The sequence below is a fragment of the Anabrus simplex genome, chromosome X (genome assembly GCF_040414725.1).
Source record: "Anabrus simplex isolate iqAnaSimp1 chromosome X, ASM4041472v1, whole genome shotgun sequence".
Lineage (NCBI taxonomy): Eukaryota > Metazoa > Arthropoda > Insecta > Orthoptera > Tettigoniidae > Anabrus > Anabrus simplex.
In genome coordinates, this window is record NC_090279.1 from 156,294,275 (window position 1) to 156,308,943 (window position 14,669).

The 14,669-nt window shown below is 42.8% G+C and overlaps 1 protein-coding gene across 1 annotated transcript in view; it reads right to left on the reverse strand.

Moving 5' to 3' along the window:
• Window positions 1–14,669, reverse strand: part of LOC136886024 (fucose mutarotase) — a 71,720-nt gene that overhangs the window by 25,617 nt on the left and 31,434 nt on the right. The window contains exon 3 of the mRNA XM_067158737.2: window positions 10,238–10,413. Within this exon, the coding sequence (XP_067014838.2) occupies window positions 10,238–10,413 (176 nt within the window). The remainder of the gene's footprint in view (window positions 1–10,237; window positions 10,414–14,669) is intronic.

Genomic DNA, 14,669 nt, shown 5'->3' on the forward strand with positions numbered 1-14,669 from the left:
GTGGTACTAATCACAAGTAACGTAGACCCATAGTGTTCTTCACATAGTGGTACTAATCACAAGTAACGTAGACCCATAGTGTTCCTCACATAGTGGTACTAATCACAAGTAACGTAGACCTATAGTGTTCCTCATGTAGTGGTACTAATCACAAGTAACGTAGACCTATAGTGTTCCTCACATAGTGGTACTAATCACAAGTAACGTAGACCCATAGTGTTCCTCGCATAGTGGTACTAATCACAAGTAACGTAGACCTATAGTGTTCCTCACATAGTTGTACTAATCACAAGTAACGTAGACTCACGGTGTTCCTCACATAGTGGTACTAATCACAAGTAACGTAGACCTATAGTGTTCCTCACATAGTTGTACTAATCACAAGTAACGTAGACCTATAGTGTTCCTCACATAGTGGTACTAATCACAAGTAACGTAGACCTATAGTGTTCCTCACATAGTGGTACTAATCACAAGTAACGTAGACTCACGGTGTTCCTCACATAGTGGTACTAATCACAAGTAACGTAGACCGATAGTGTTCTTCACACAGTGGTACTAATCACAAGTAACGTAGACCCATAGTGTTCCTAACATGGTGGTACTAATCACAAGTAACGTAGACTCGCGGTGTTCCTCACATAGTGGTACTAATCACAAGTAACGTAGACCGATAGTGTTCCTCACATAGTGGTACTAATCACAAGTAACGTAGACCCATAGTGTTCCTAACATGGTGGTACTAATCACAAGTAACGTAGACTCGCGGTGTTCCTCACATAGTTGTACTAATCACAAGTAACGTAGACTCACGGTGTTGCTCACATGGTGGTCCTTTTTTTTTGCTAGTGGCTTTACGTCGCACCGACACAGATAGGTCTTATGGCGACGATGGGATAGGAAAGGCCTAGGAGTTGGAAGGAAGCGGCCGTGGCCTTAATTAAGGTACAGCCCCAGCATTTGCCTGGTGTGAAAATGGGAAACCACGAAAAACCATCTTCAGGGCTGCCGATAATGGGATTCGAACCTACTATCTCCCGGATGCAAGCTCACAGCCGCGCGCCTCCACGCGCACGGCCAACTCGCCCGGTCATAGTGGTACTAATCACAAGTAACGTAGACCTATAGTGTTCCTCACATAGTGGTACTAATCACAAGTAACGTAGACCCATAGTGTTCCTCACATAGTGGTACTAATCACAAGTAACGTAGACCTATATTGTTCCTCATGTAGTGGTACTAATCACAAGTAACGTAGACCTATAGTGTTCCTCACATAGTGGTACTAATCACAAGTAACGTAGACCTATAGTGTTCCTCACATTCTGTAGTGGTACTAATCGCAAGTAACGTAGACCCATAGTGTTCCTCACATAGTGGTACTAATCACAAGTAACGTAGACTCACGGTGTTCCTCACATAGTGGTACTAATCACAAGTAACGTAGACCCATAGTGTTGCTCACATAGTGGTACTAATCACAAGTAACGTAGACCTATAGTGTTCCTCACATAGTGGTACTAATCACAAGTAACGTAGACCTATAGTGTTCCTCACATAGTGGTACTAATCACAAGTAACGTAGACCTATAGTGTTCCTCACATAGTGGTACTAATCACAAGTAACGTAGACCTATAGTGTTCCCCACATAGTGGTACTAATCACAAGTAACGTAGACCTATAGTGTTCCTCACATAGCGGTACTAATCGCAAGTAACGTAGACTCACGGTGTTCCTCACATGGTGGCACTAATCACAAATAACGTAGACCCACGGTGTTCCTCACATAGTGGGACTAATCACAAATAACGTAGACCCATACTGTTCCTCGCATAGTGGTACTAATCACAAGTAACGTAGACCTATAGTGTTCCTCACATAGTGGTACTAATCACAAATAACGTAGACCCATACTGTTCCTCGCATAGTGGTACTAATCACAAGTAACGTAGACCTATAGTGTTCCTCACATAGTGGTACAAATCACAAGTAACGTAGACCTATAGTGTTCCTCACATAGTGGTACTAATCACAAGTAACGTAGACCCATAGTGTTCCTCACATAGTGGTACTAATCACAAGTAACGTAGACCTATAATGTTCCTCATGTAGTGGTACTAATCACAAGTAACGTAGACCCACGGTGTTCCTCACATAGTGGTACTAATCACAAGTAACGTAGACCTATAATGTTCCTCATGTAGTGGTACTAATCACAAGTAACGTAGACCTATAGTGTTCCTCACATAGTGGTACTAATCACAAGTAACGTAGACCCATAGTGTTCCTCACATAGTGGTACTAATCACAAGTAACGTAGACCTATAATGTTCCTCATGTAGTGGTACTAATCACAAGTAACGTAGACCCACGGTGTTCCTCACATAGTGGTACTAATCACAAGTAACGTAGACCTATAATGTTCCTCATGTAGTGGTACTAATCACAAGTAACGTAAACTCATGGTGTTCCTCATGTAGTGGTACTAATCACAAGTAACGTAGACCCACGGTGTTCCTCACATAGTGGTACTAATCACAAGTAACGTAGACCCATAGTGTTCCTCACATAGTGGTACTAATCACAAGTAACGTAGACCTATAGTGTTCCTCACATAGTGGTACTAATCACAAATAACGTAGACCCACGGTGTTCCTCACATAGTGGTACTAATCACAAGTAACGTAGACCTATAGTGTTCCCCACATAGTGGTACTAATCACAAGTGACGTAGACTCACGGTGTACCTCACATGGTGGCACTAATCACAAATAACGTAGACCCACGGTGTTCCTCATATAGTGGTACTAATCACAAGTAACGTAGACCTATAGTGTTCCTCATGTAGTGGTACTAATCAGAAGTAAAGTAGACCCATACTGTTCCTCACATAGTGGTACTAATCACAAGTAACGTAGACCCATAGTGTTGCTCACATGGTGGTACTAATCACAAGTAACGTAGACCCACGGTGTTCCTCACATGGTGGCACTAATCACAAGTAACGTAGACTCACGGTGTACCTCACATGGTGGCACTAATCACAAATAACGTAGACCCACGGTGTTCCTCACATGGTGGCACAAATCACAAGTAATGTAGACTCACGGTGTTCCTCACATAGTGGTACTAACCACAAATAACGTAGACTCACGGTGTTCCTCATATAGTGGTACTAATCACAAGTAACGTAGACCCATAGTGTTCCTCACATAGTGGTACTAATCACAAGTAACGTAGACCTATAGTGTTCCTCATGTAGTGGTACTAATCACAAGTAACGTAGACCCATACTGTTCCTCACATAGTGGTACTAATCACAAGTAACGTAGACCCATAGTGTTCCTCACATAGTGGTACTAATCACAAGTAACGTAGACCCATACTGTTCCTCACATAGTGGTACTAATCACAAGTAACGTAGACCCATAGTGTTGCTCACATAGTGGTACTAATCACAAGTAACGTAGACCTATAGTGTTCCTCACATAGTGGTACTAATCACAAGTAACGTTGACCCATAGTGTTCCTCACATAGTGGTACTAATCACAAGTAACGTAGACCTATAGTGTTCCTCATGTAGTGGTACTAATCACAAGTAACGTAGACCCATACTGTTCCTCACATAGTGGTACTAATCACAAGTAACGTAGACCCATACTGTTCCTCACATAGTGGTACTAATCACAAGTAACGTAGACCCATAGTGTTGCTCACATGGTGGTACTAATCACAAGTAACGTAGACTCATAGTGTTCCTCACATAGTGGTACTAATCACAAGTAACGTAGACCTATAGTGTTCCTCACATAGTGGTACTAATCACAAGTAACGTAGACCTATAGTGTTCCTCATGTAGTGGTACTAATCACAAGTAACGTAGACTCCCGGTGTTCCTCACATAGTGGTACTAATCACAAGTAACGTAGACCTATAGTGTTCCTCACATACTGTAGTGGTACTAATCGCAAGTAACGTAGACCCATAGTGTTCCTCACATAGTGGTACTAATCACAAGTAACGTAGACTCACGGTGTTCCTCACATAGTGGTACTAATCACAAGTAACGTAGACCTATAGTGCTCCTCACACAGTGGCACTAATCACAAGTAACGTAGACCTATAGTGTTCCTAACATAGTGGTACTAATCACAAGTAACGTAGACTCACGGTGTTCCTCACATACTGGTACTAATCACATGTAACGTAGACCTATAGTGTTCCTCACATAGTGGTACTAATCACAAGTAACGTAGACTCACGGTGTTCCTCACATAGTGGTACTAATCACAAGTAACGTAGACTCACGGCATTCCTCACATAGTGGTACTAATCACAAGTAACGTAGACTCACGGTGTTCCTCACATAGTGGTACTAATCACAAGTAACGTAGACCCGTAGTGTTCCTCACATACTGTAGTGGTACTAATCACAAGTAACGTTGACCTATAGTGTTCCTCACATAGTGGTACTAATCACAAGTAACGTAGACCTATAGTGTTCCTCACATACTGTAGTGGTACTAATCACAAGTAACGTAGACCTATAGTGTTCCTCACATACTGTAGTGGTACTAATCGCAAGTAACGTAGACCCATAGTGTTCCTCACATAGTGGTACTAATCACAAGTAACGTAGACTCACGGTGTTCCTCACATATTGGTACTAATCACAAGTAACGTAAACTCATGGCGTTCCTCACATAGTGGTACTAATCACAACTAACGTAGACCCATAGTGTTCCTCACATAGTGGTACTAATCACAAGTAACGTAGACCTATAGTGTTCCTCACATAGTGGTACTAATCACAAGTAACGTAGACCTATAGTGTTCTTCACACAGTGGTACTAATCACAAGTAACGTAGACCTATAGTGTTGCTCATGTAGTGGTACTAATCACAAGTAACGTAGACCTATAGTGTTCCCCACATAGTGGTACTAATCACAAGTAACGTAGACCCATAGTGTTCCTCACATAGTGGTACTAATCACAAGTAACGTAGACCCGTAGTGTTCCTCACATATTGGTACTAATCACAAGTAACGTAGACCCATAGTGTTCCTCACATAGTGGTACTAATCACAAGTAACGTAAACTCATGGTGTTCCTCATGTAGTGGTACTAATCACAAGTAACGTAGACCTATAGTGTTCCTCACATAGTGGTACTAATCACAAGTAACGTAGACCTATAGTGTTCCTCACATACTGTAGTGGTACTAATCGCAAGTAACGTAGACCCATAGTGTTCCTCACATAGTGGTACTAATCACAAGTAACGTAGACTCACGGTGTTCCTCACATAGTGGTACTAATCACAAGTAACGTAGACCCATAGTGTTCCTCACATAGTGGTACTAATCACAAGTAACGTAGACCTATAGTGTTCCTCACATAGTGGTACTAATCACAAGTAACGTAGACCCATAGTGTTGCTCACATAGTGGTACTAATCACAAGTAACGTAGACCTATAGTGTTCCTCACATAGTGGTACTAATCACAAGTAAGGTAGACCTATAGTGTTCCTCACATAGTGGTACTAATCACAAGTAACGTAGACCTATAGTGTTCCTCACATAGTGGTACTAATCACAAGTAACGTAGACCTATAGTGTTCCCCACATAGTGGTACTAATCACAAGTAACGTAGACCTATAGTGTTCCTCATGTAGTGGTACTAATCACAAGTAACGTAAACTCATGGTGTTCCTCATGTAGTGGTACTAATCACAAGTAACGTAGACCCATAGTGTTGCTCACATAGTGGTACTAATCACAAGTAACGTAGACCTATAGTGTTCCTCACATAGTGGTACTAATCACAAGTAACGTAGACCTATAGTGTTCCTCACATAGTGGTACTAATCACAAGTAACGTAGACCTATAGTGTTCCTCACATAGTGGTACTAATCACAAGTAACGTAGACCTATAGTGTTCCCCACATAGTGGTACTAATCACAAGTAACGTAGACCTATAGTGTTCCCCACATAGTGGTACTAATCACAAGTAACGTAGACCTATAGTGTTCCTCACATAGTGGTACTAATCACAAGTAACGTAGACCTATAGTGTTCCTCACATAGTGGTACTAATCACAAGTAACGTAAACTCATGGTGTTCCTCATGTAGTGGTACTAATCACAAGTAACGTAGACCCACGGTGTTCCTCACATAGTGGTACTAATCACAAGTAACGTAGACCCATAGTGTTCCTCACATAGTGGTACTAATCACAAGTAACGTAGACCTATAGTGTTCCTCACATAGTGGTACTAATCACAAGTAACGTAGACCTATAGTGTTCCTCACATAGTGGTTCTAATCACAAGTAACGTAGACCTATAGTGTTCTTCACATAGTGGTACTAATCACAAATAACGTAGACCCACGGTGTTCCTCACATAGTGGTACTAATCACAAGTAACGTAGACCTATAGTGTTCCTCACATAGTGGTACTAATCACAAGTAACGTAGACCTATAGTGTTCCCCACATAGTGGTACTAATCACAAGTGACGTAGACTCACGGTGTTCCTCACATAGTGGTACTAATCGCAAGTAACGTAGACTCACGGTGTTCCTCACATGGTGGCACTAATCACAAATAACGTAGACCCACGGTGTTCCTCACATGGTGGCACTAATCACAAGTAACGTAGACTCACGGTGTTCCTCACATAGTGGTACTAATCACAAATAACGTAGACTCACGGTGTTCCTCATATAGTGGTACTAATCACAAGTAACGTAGACCCATAGTGTTGCTCACATGGTGGTACTAATCACAAGTAACGTAGACTCATAGTGTTCCTCACATAGTGGTACTAATCACAAGTAACGTAGACCTATAGTGTTCCTCATGTAGTGGTACTAATCACAAATAACGTAGACCCACGGTGTTCCTCACATGGTGGCACTAATCACAAGTAACGTAGACTCACGGTGTTCCTCACATAGTGGTACTAATCACAAATAACGTAGACTCACGGTGTTCCTCATGTAGTGGTACTAATCACAAGTAACGTAGACCCATAGTGTTGCTCACATGGTGGTACTAATCACAAGTAACGTAGACCCATAGTGTTGCTCACATGGTGGTACTAATCACAAGTAACGTAGACTCATACTGTTCCTCGCATAGTGGTACTAATCACAAGTAACGTAGACCTGTAGTGTTCTTCACGTAGTGGTACTAATCACAAGTAACGTAGACCCATAGTGTTCCTCACATAGTGGTACTAATCACAAGTAACGTAGACCTATAGTGTTCCTCATGTAGTGGTACTAATCACAAGTAACGTAGACCCATACTGTTCTTCGCATAGTGGTACTAATCACAGGTAACGTAGACCTATAGTGTTCCTCACATACTGTAGTGGTACTAATCACAAGTAACGTAGACCCATAGTGTTCCTCACATAGAGGTACTAATCACAAGTAACGTAGACCTATAGTGTTCCTCATGTAGTGGTACTAATCACAAGTAACGTAGACCCATACCGTTCCTCGCATAGTGGTACTTATCACAAGTAACGTAGACCTATAGTGTTCCTCACATAGTGGTACTAATCACAAGTAACGTAGACTCACGGTGTTCCTCACATAGTGGTACTAATCACAAGTATCGTAGACCCATAGTGTTCTTCACGTAGTGGTACTAATCACAAGTAACGTAGACCCATAGTGTTCCTCACATAGTGGTACTAATCACAAGTAACGTAGACCTATAGTGTTCCTCACATAGTGGTACTAATCACAAGTAACGTAGACCCATAGTGTTCCTCACATAGTGGTACTAATCACAAGTAACGTTGACCTATAGTGTTCCTCATGTAGTGGTACTAATCACAAGTAACGTAAACTCATGGTGTTCCTCATGTAGTGGTACTAATCACAAGTAACGTAGACCCACGGTGTTCCTCACATAGTGGTACTAATCACAAGTAACGTAGACTCACGGTGTTCCTCACATGGTGGTACTAATCACAAGTAACGTAGACCCATAGTGTTCCTCACATAGTGGTACTAATCACAAGTAACGTAGACCTATAGTGTTCCTCATGTAGTGGTACTAATCACAAGTAACGTAGACTCATGGTGTTCCTCACATAGTGGTACTAATCACAAGTAACGTAGACCTATAGTGTTCCTCATATAGTGGTACTAATCACAAGTAACGTAGACCTATAGTGTTCCTCATGAAGTGGTACTAATCACAAGTAACGTAGACCCATAGTGTTCCTCACATAGTAGTACTAATCACAAGTAACGTAGACCTATAGTGTTCCTCACATAGTGGTACTAATCACATGTAACGTAGACCTATAGTGTTCCTCATGTAGTGGTACTAATCACAAGTAACGTAGCCCCATAGTGTTCCTCACATAGTGGTACTAATCACAAGTAACGTAGACTCACGGTGTTCCTCACATAGTGGTACTAATCACAAGTAACGTAGACCCATAGTGTTCCTCAGACAGTGGCACTAATCACAAGTAACGTAGACCTATAGTGTTCCTCACATAGTGGTACTAATCACAAGTAACGTAGACCCACGGTGTTCCTCACATAGTGGTACTAATAACAAGTAACGTAGACTCACGGTGTTCCTCACATGGTGGCACTAATCACAAGTAACGTAGACTCACGGTGTTCCTCATGTAGTGGTACTAATCACAAGTAACGTAGACTCACGGTGTTCCTCATGTAGTGGTACTAATCACAAGTAACGTAGATCCACGGTGTTCCTCACATAGTGGTACTAATCACAAGTAACGTAGACCCATAGTGTTCCTCACATAGTGGTACTAATCACAAGTAACGTAGACCTATAGTGTTCCTCACATAGCGGTACTAATCACATGTAACGTAGACCTATAGTGTTCCTCACATAGCGGTACTAATCACATGTAACGTAGACCTACGGTGTTCTTCACATAGTGGTACTAATCACAAGTAACGTGGACCTACGGTGTTCTTCACATGGTGGTACTAATCGCAAGTAACGTAGACCTATAGTGTTCCTCGCATAGTGGTACTAATCACAAGTAACGTAGACCTATAATGTTGCTCATGTAGTGGTACTAATCACAAGTAACGTAGACCTATAATGTTGCTCATGTAGTGGTACTAATCACAAGTAACGTAGACCTACGGTGTTCTTCACATAGTGGTATTAATCACAAGTAACGTAGACCTACGGTGTTCTTCACATGGTGGTACTAATCAGAAGTAACGTAGACCTATAGTGTTCCTCACATAGTGGTACTAATCACAAGTAACGTAGACCTATAATGTTGCTCATGTAGTGGTACTAATCACAAGTAACGTAGACTCACGGTGTTCCTCACATAGTGGTACTAATCACAAGTAACGTAGACCTACAGTGTTCCTCACACAGTGGTACTAATCACAAGTAACGTAGACCTATAGTGTTGCTCACATAGTGGTACTAATCACAAGTAACGTAGACCTACGGTGTTCCTCACATAGTGGTACTAATCACAAGTAACGTAGACCTACGGTGTTCCTCACATAGTGGTACTAATCGCAAGTAACGTAGACCTACGGTGTTCCTCACATACTGTAGTGGTACTAATCGCAATAAAGTTGATCCATGGTGTTTCCCGCGTGATGGTGCTAATCACAGGTAATCTCATGACTCAAGATCCATCTTCCCTTTGTCGACCCTTTGAGTCACATCTTACGACAAGCAGGGGATACCGTGGGTGTATTCTTCGTCTGCGTCCCCATCCACAAGGGGTCAAGAATTATGAATAAGAACCCATGCATCTCGTAATGGATTGTCAAATAAGATTGAAATTTGTCATCATTTTCTGTCATGTTAGCCCAAAGGTAGGAAGATATAGGTAACGATCCCTTTTTAAAAAAAAAGTATTTTAGCGGAGGAAAAAATATAAAAGGACAATAAATAATGTCAATGATATGCTAAACTGTGTCATACCTATACACCAAATTTTGTTACGTGCTCACATTATAACTAAACTTCAGCGTAATTTTATTTTCACTTGTATCCCGTTAGTCGTTGACTCGTTCGTTTACTTTAGGAGCAGCTTGTACATGGCTCACTGTCAAAATAAATTCACAGTGGGGAAAAGGGAAAGAATATGCGTGCGCATGCGCAAGCCAGACACCTTTCTACTATGAGGCCACACTACGAAGATGATGATGATGATAAAAAATCCTTTGCGGCTGTTGAATATTACCCGGTCTGGACGACAGCATAAGCTCTCTTGGCACGTTCATAGAACGAGAAGCGGTCGATCTTGTCGAAGACTACGGTATCCCCTTCACTCTGCGCCACGATCGACGAGTATACGTCCCAGATGGGGGCTTTAACTCCCCTCGCAGCGTCCTGTGGTTCTATGGCCATCAGAGTCACCTGTAACAAGACACAGAATATTTTAATTGATGCTCTCGCGTGTAAGGTGAACAGATATTAAGATATTAAGAAGAGCTTTCACCAAATACATTATAAACAATACTGGACACTTCCATATTCTCCTGTACTAAACCGAGAGAGACAACGACAGTGGCGCGCCTGGCGGCCCAACCTTACACATCAGGCGACAAATTTGAAACTACAAAATTTGCATGTTAAAATTGATAGAAATAATTGAACTAAATAATGATTTTTGGTTTGTTCCGCTACGATGGTGACACCCGCATTCAACCATTCACGATACACCCTGGACACGGTTGATCGTGTGAAGCCGAATTCCCGCACCACTTCCGAAATCGCACTTCCCATCCGTCGGGCACCGACCACCATACCCCGTTCGAACGGTGTCAGCTCACGACGACGTTCCATGTTACATCTGTCACATGTACAGCCACTGCTCACAAGGCCTCCTATACAAGTGCCGCTGGCACAGGGGGCGTGTGGTGCGCAGACAATACACCTGCGCATCAGTACTCCGCTATCCCATGAACCAACACATTTGCTCAGTCAGTGTATCTTATTGAAAGCATAACCTCGCACAACAAAGCAGCTGTACCTTGAAATGAATGATTGACACATCGATTGATTGATTGATTGATTGATTGATTGATTGATTGATTGATTGATTGATTGATTGATTGATTGATTGATCTTTTTCTTTTGCTAGTTGCTTTATGTCGCACGGACACAGATAGGTCTTATGGCGACGATGAGGTAGGGAAGAGCTAGGAGAGGGAAGGAAGCGGCCGTGGCCTTAATTAAGGTACAGCCCCAGCATTTGCCTGGTGTGAAAATGGGAAACCACGGAAAACCATTTTCAGGGCTGCCGACAGTGGGGTTGGAACCTACTATCTCCCGAATACTGGACACTGGCCGCACTTAAGCGACTGCAGCTATCGAGCTCGGTGTGTTTGTTCTTTAAAGGGGCCTAACATCGAGGTCATCGGCCCCTAATGGTACGAAATGAGACGAAATGAGATGAAATGAAATGAAATGGCGTATGGCTTTTAGTGCCGGGAGTGTCCGAGGACAAGTTTTCGGCTCGCCAGGTGCAGGTCTTTTGAAGTGAATCCCGTAGGCGACCTGCGCGTCGTGATGAGGATGAAATGATGATGAAGATGACATATACAACCAGCCCCCATGCCAGAGAAATTAACCAATTAAGGTTAAAATTCCCGACCCTGCCGGGAATCGAACCCGGGGCCCCGGTGACCAAAGGCCAGCACGCTAACCATTTAGCCATGGAGCCGGACACGAAATGAGATGACAAATTAAAAGTCCAAAATCCTCCACTGAGCAGAATTCAAGCGTGAGGACGAAGAATGAATGGATGGATTGATATGAAGTTAAAAAGATCAGTGGATCCGACCCACAGTGCCTCACATGTACAGAAGCTGGCACAAAACAATAGTAGTACGGACCATGCTTTTATAGCACGATGCTGAACCGGGTAGAATATGCTCGTTCTCGAAACGGGTCCAAATTCCACGTCATCGACCCTCATAATGGTAATTATCGCTAGAAAAGTAGAACCATGGTATTTCCCATGTTGCAGTACTAATCAGGAGTAGCGTAGACTCGCTGTATTCCATACATTATGGTACGACTCACAGGTAATGAAATTCGCACATGTATTACAGACCTAATGTGTTTCGCACATTGCGGCGCCCTTGACAGGCAACGCAAACCTATGGTTTTCATCACCTACGTGTACTAACCACGGGAACTCGTACTATCCCGTGGTGTTCCTCATATAGTGCTACTAATCACAAACCTATCTGGTACCCAACGTAGTGGTACTATGCGCAAATAAGAGCAACCCATGGTGTTCCCCGCGTGGTGGTACTAATCACAAATAGTTTCATGGTTCTAATTTGATCATTTCCCCTTTTAGTCGCCTCTTACGACAGGCAGAGGATACCGTGGGTGTATTCTTCGTCTGCGTCCCCCACCCACAAAGGGCAGATAAAGAGAAAAAAGAAGAAAAAAGTAGTGATCCGTCACTTCGAAAATGAAGTAACGGACAAAGAAAGGCAGGGGCCACGAAGGGCGTGAAAATGAAAGACTCCCTACGCCTCGAATACTGTAATACCGTCAGGGTCGGAAAAGAACAAGAGTTGACCAAGGGAAGTCGGACAGGATAGACGAAAGTGAGGAGCCTGGCACAAGTAAGTGGAAGCAATACCAATAATAATAATGCTATTTGCTTTACGTCCCACTAACTACTTTTACGGTTTTCGGAGACGCCGAGGTGCCGGAATTTTGTCCCGCGGGAGTTCTTTTACGTGCCAGTAAATCTACCGACATGAGGCTGACGTATTTGAACACCGTCAAATACCACCGGACTGAGCCAGGATCGAATCTGCCAAGTTGGGGTCAGAAGGCCAGTGCCTCAACCGTCTGAGCCACTCAGCCCGGCGGAAGCAATACCAGGACTCAGCTAAGGGCCCCGTGGTCGCCAACCCATACTCCCAAGTTGAGAGCACCTTGGGCCCCTTTTAGTCGCCACTTACGACAGGCAGGGGATACCGTGGGTGTATTCTTTATCTGCGTCCCCCACCCACAGGGGGTAGTGTGTTTGGTCCGCGAGAGGTATTTTATTTCCCTCAAGTCCGCTGGCAAGCCGGTTAGGACCCCTCTATCCGCCACCTGGGCCGCGCCACGTGGGAGTATCACCTCTCCCCGTGGCGTTAGTGGGTTCGTGGGATTGACACATTAAGACAAAGGTGATATTAATGCAAATAATGCATTCCTTCAAAAGCAAGACAGCAGAGCATAGCATACACAAGATATAAGTATCATAATAACAACAATAATGTTATTTATTTTACGTCCCACTAACTACTCTTTTACGGTTTTCGGAGACGCCGAGGTGCCGGAATTTAGTCCCGCAGGAGTTCTTTTTCCTGCCAGTAAATCTACTGACACGAGGCTGACGTATTTGAGCACCTTCAAATACCACCAGACTGACCCAGTATCGAACCTGCCAAGTTGGGGTCAGAAGGACAGCGCCTTAACCGTCTGAGCCACTTAGCCTGGCGATATATGTATCACATTAGTATCCAAGTATCAGTGAAAATAAAAACAGAATTAAGTGCACTGAAACAGGAAATATATTTTAAAACATTAATAGAACCATTCAGCTTCCAGCCCTTGGGGTGTACTCAAACAGGAAATACAGGATTTCAGGAAGACTGGCGAAGATATATTTCTAATAAACAAGCACAAGGAACAAAGATTTACAGCACAGGCATGTGGGCACTTGGAACTATCACTTAAAATAGATATTAGTTCGAACGGAACAAGGTTAATCCGTTGGGTAAAGTCGAATTCAATGCAATCCAACAATATTATCTCCATAACACTTGACGTTATACGATTAATTCTTTGTCAGAAGGGTTCACTGATTGAGGTTAGACTTGAAACACTTCATTTCGAGGCAAACGATCTTTAATTACAAAAATCGCTCTTTTAAAGCTGCGTTTACACTAAGCGCAATTTCCTCGCGAAATAATTTCGCGAGGGAATTGCGCCTAGTGTAGACGCTCCCTCACCCCTGAGTAATTGCGGAGTGAGGGCCCTCGCTGCGAGCCGGAGCTCAGTCGGTTTTTGTCCGCGCATCAAAGGGTTTCGTTCATCGAATTTCTCTCAGTGTAAACGTGGTCCCCGTAGTTGCGCGAGGGATAAATCAAGTACAGTGCTTGCAGCTCATCGAGCTCTACAAAAATAGAGATTTTATGTGGAATCCAAAAAACAAAAACTATTTCAATCGCAATAAAAGAGAAGATGCTTGGAAGGAAATTAGTTCTCAACTAAACTTTCCTATTTCTACACTGAAAGGGAAGATGAAAGCGCTACTGGGATCATATCGAAGCGAAAGATCGAAATAAAATAAGAGCAGAGTCGCCGGATCAAGTAAGCAATTAATGTCATTTCATTACCTTTTTTGAGCCTACCCGTACCTATTTTGAAGCATTCTTGGGTCATTGTGAGGAACTTACATTGACCGGCACATAAAACGCAACACTTCAATTTATTTTAACTTTACGACACTTTTATGACACTAATCTACGATATGATGATGATGAAATATTGTAGTACGGTCCCATGTAGATGTCTAACAATGAAAAACAATGAAACAACAGTGACAATGACGATTTTAAACAAATTAACTCATAAAGGTAATGCACAGCTGC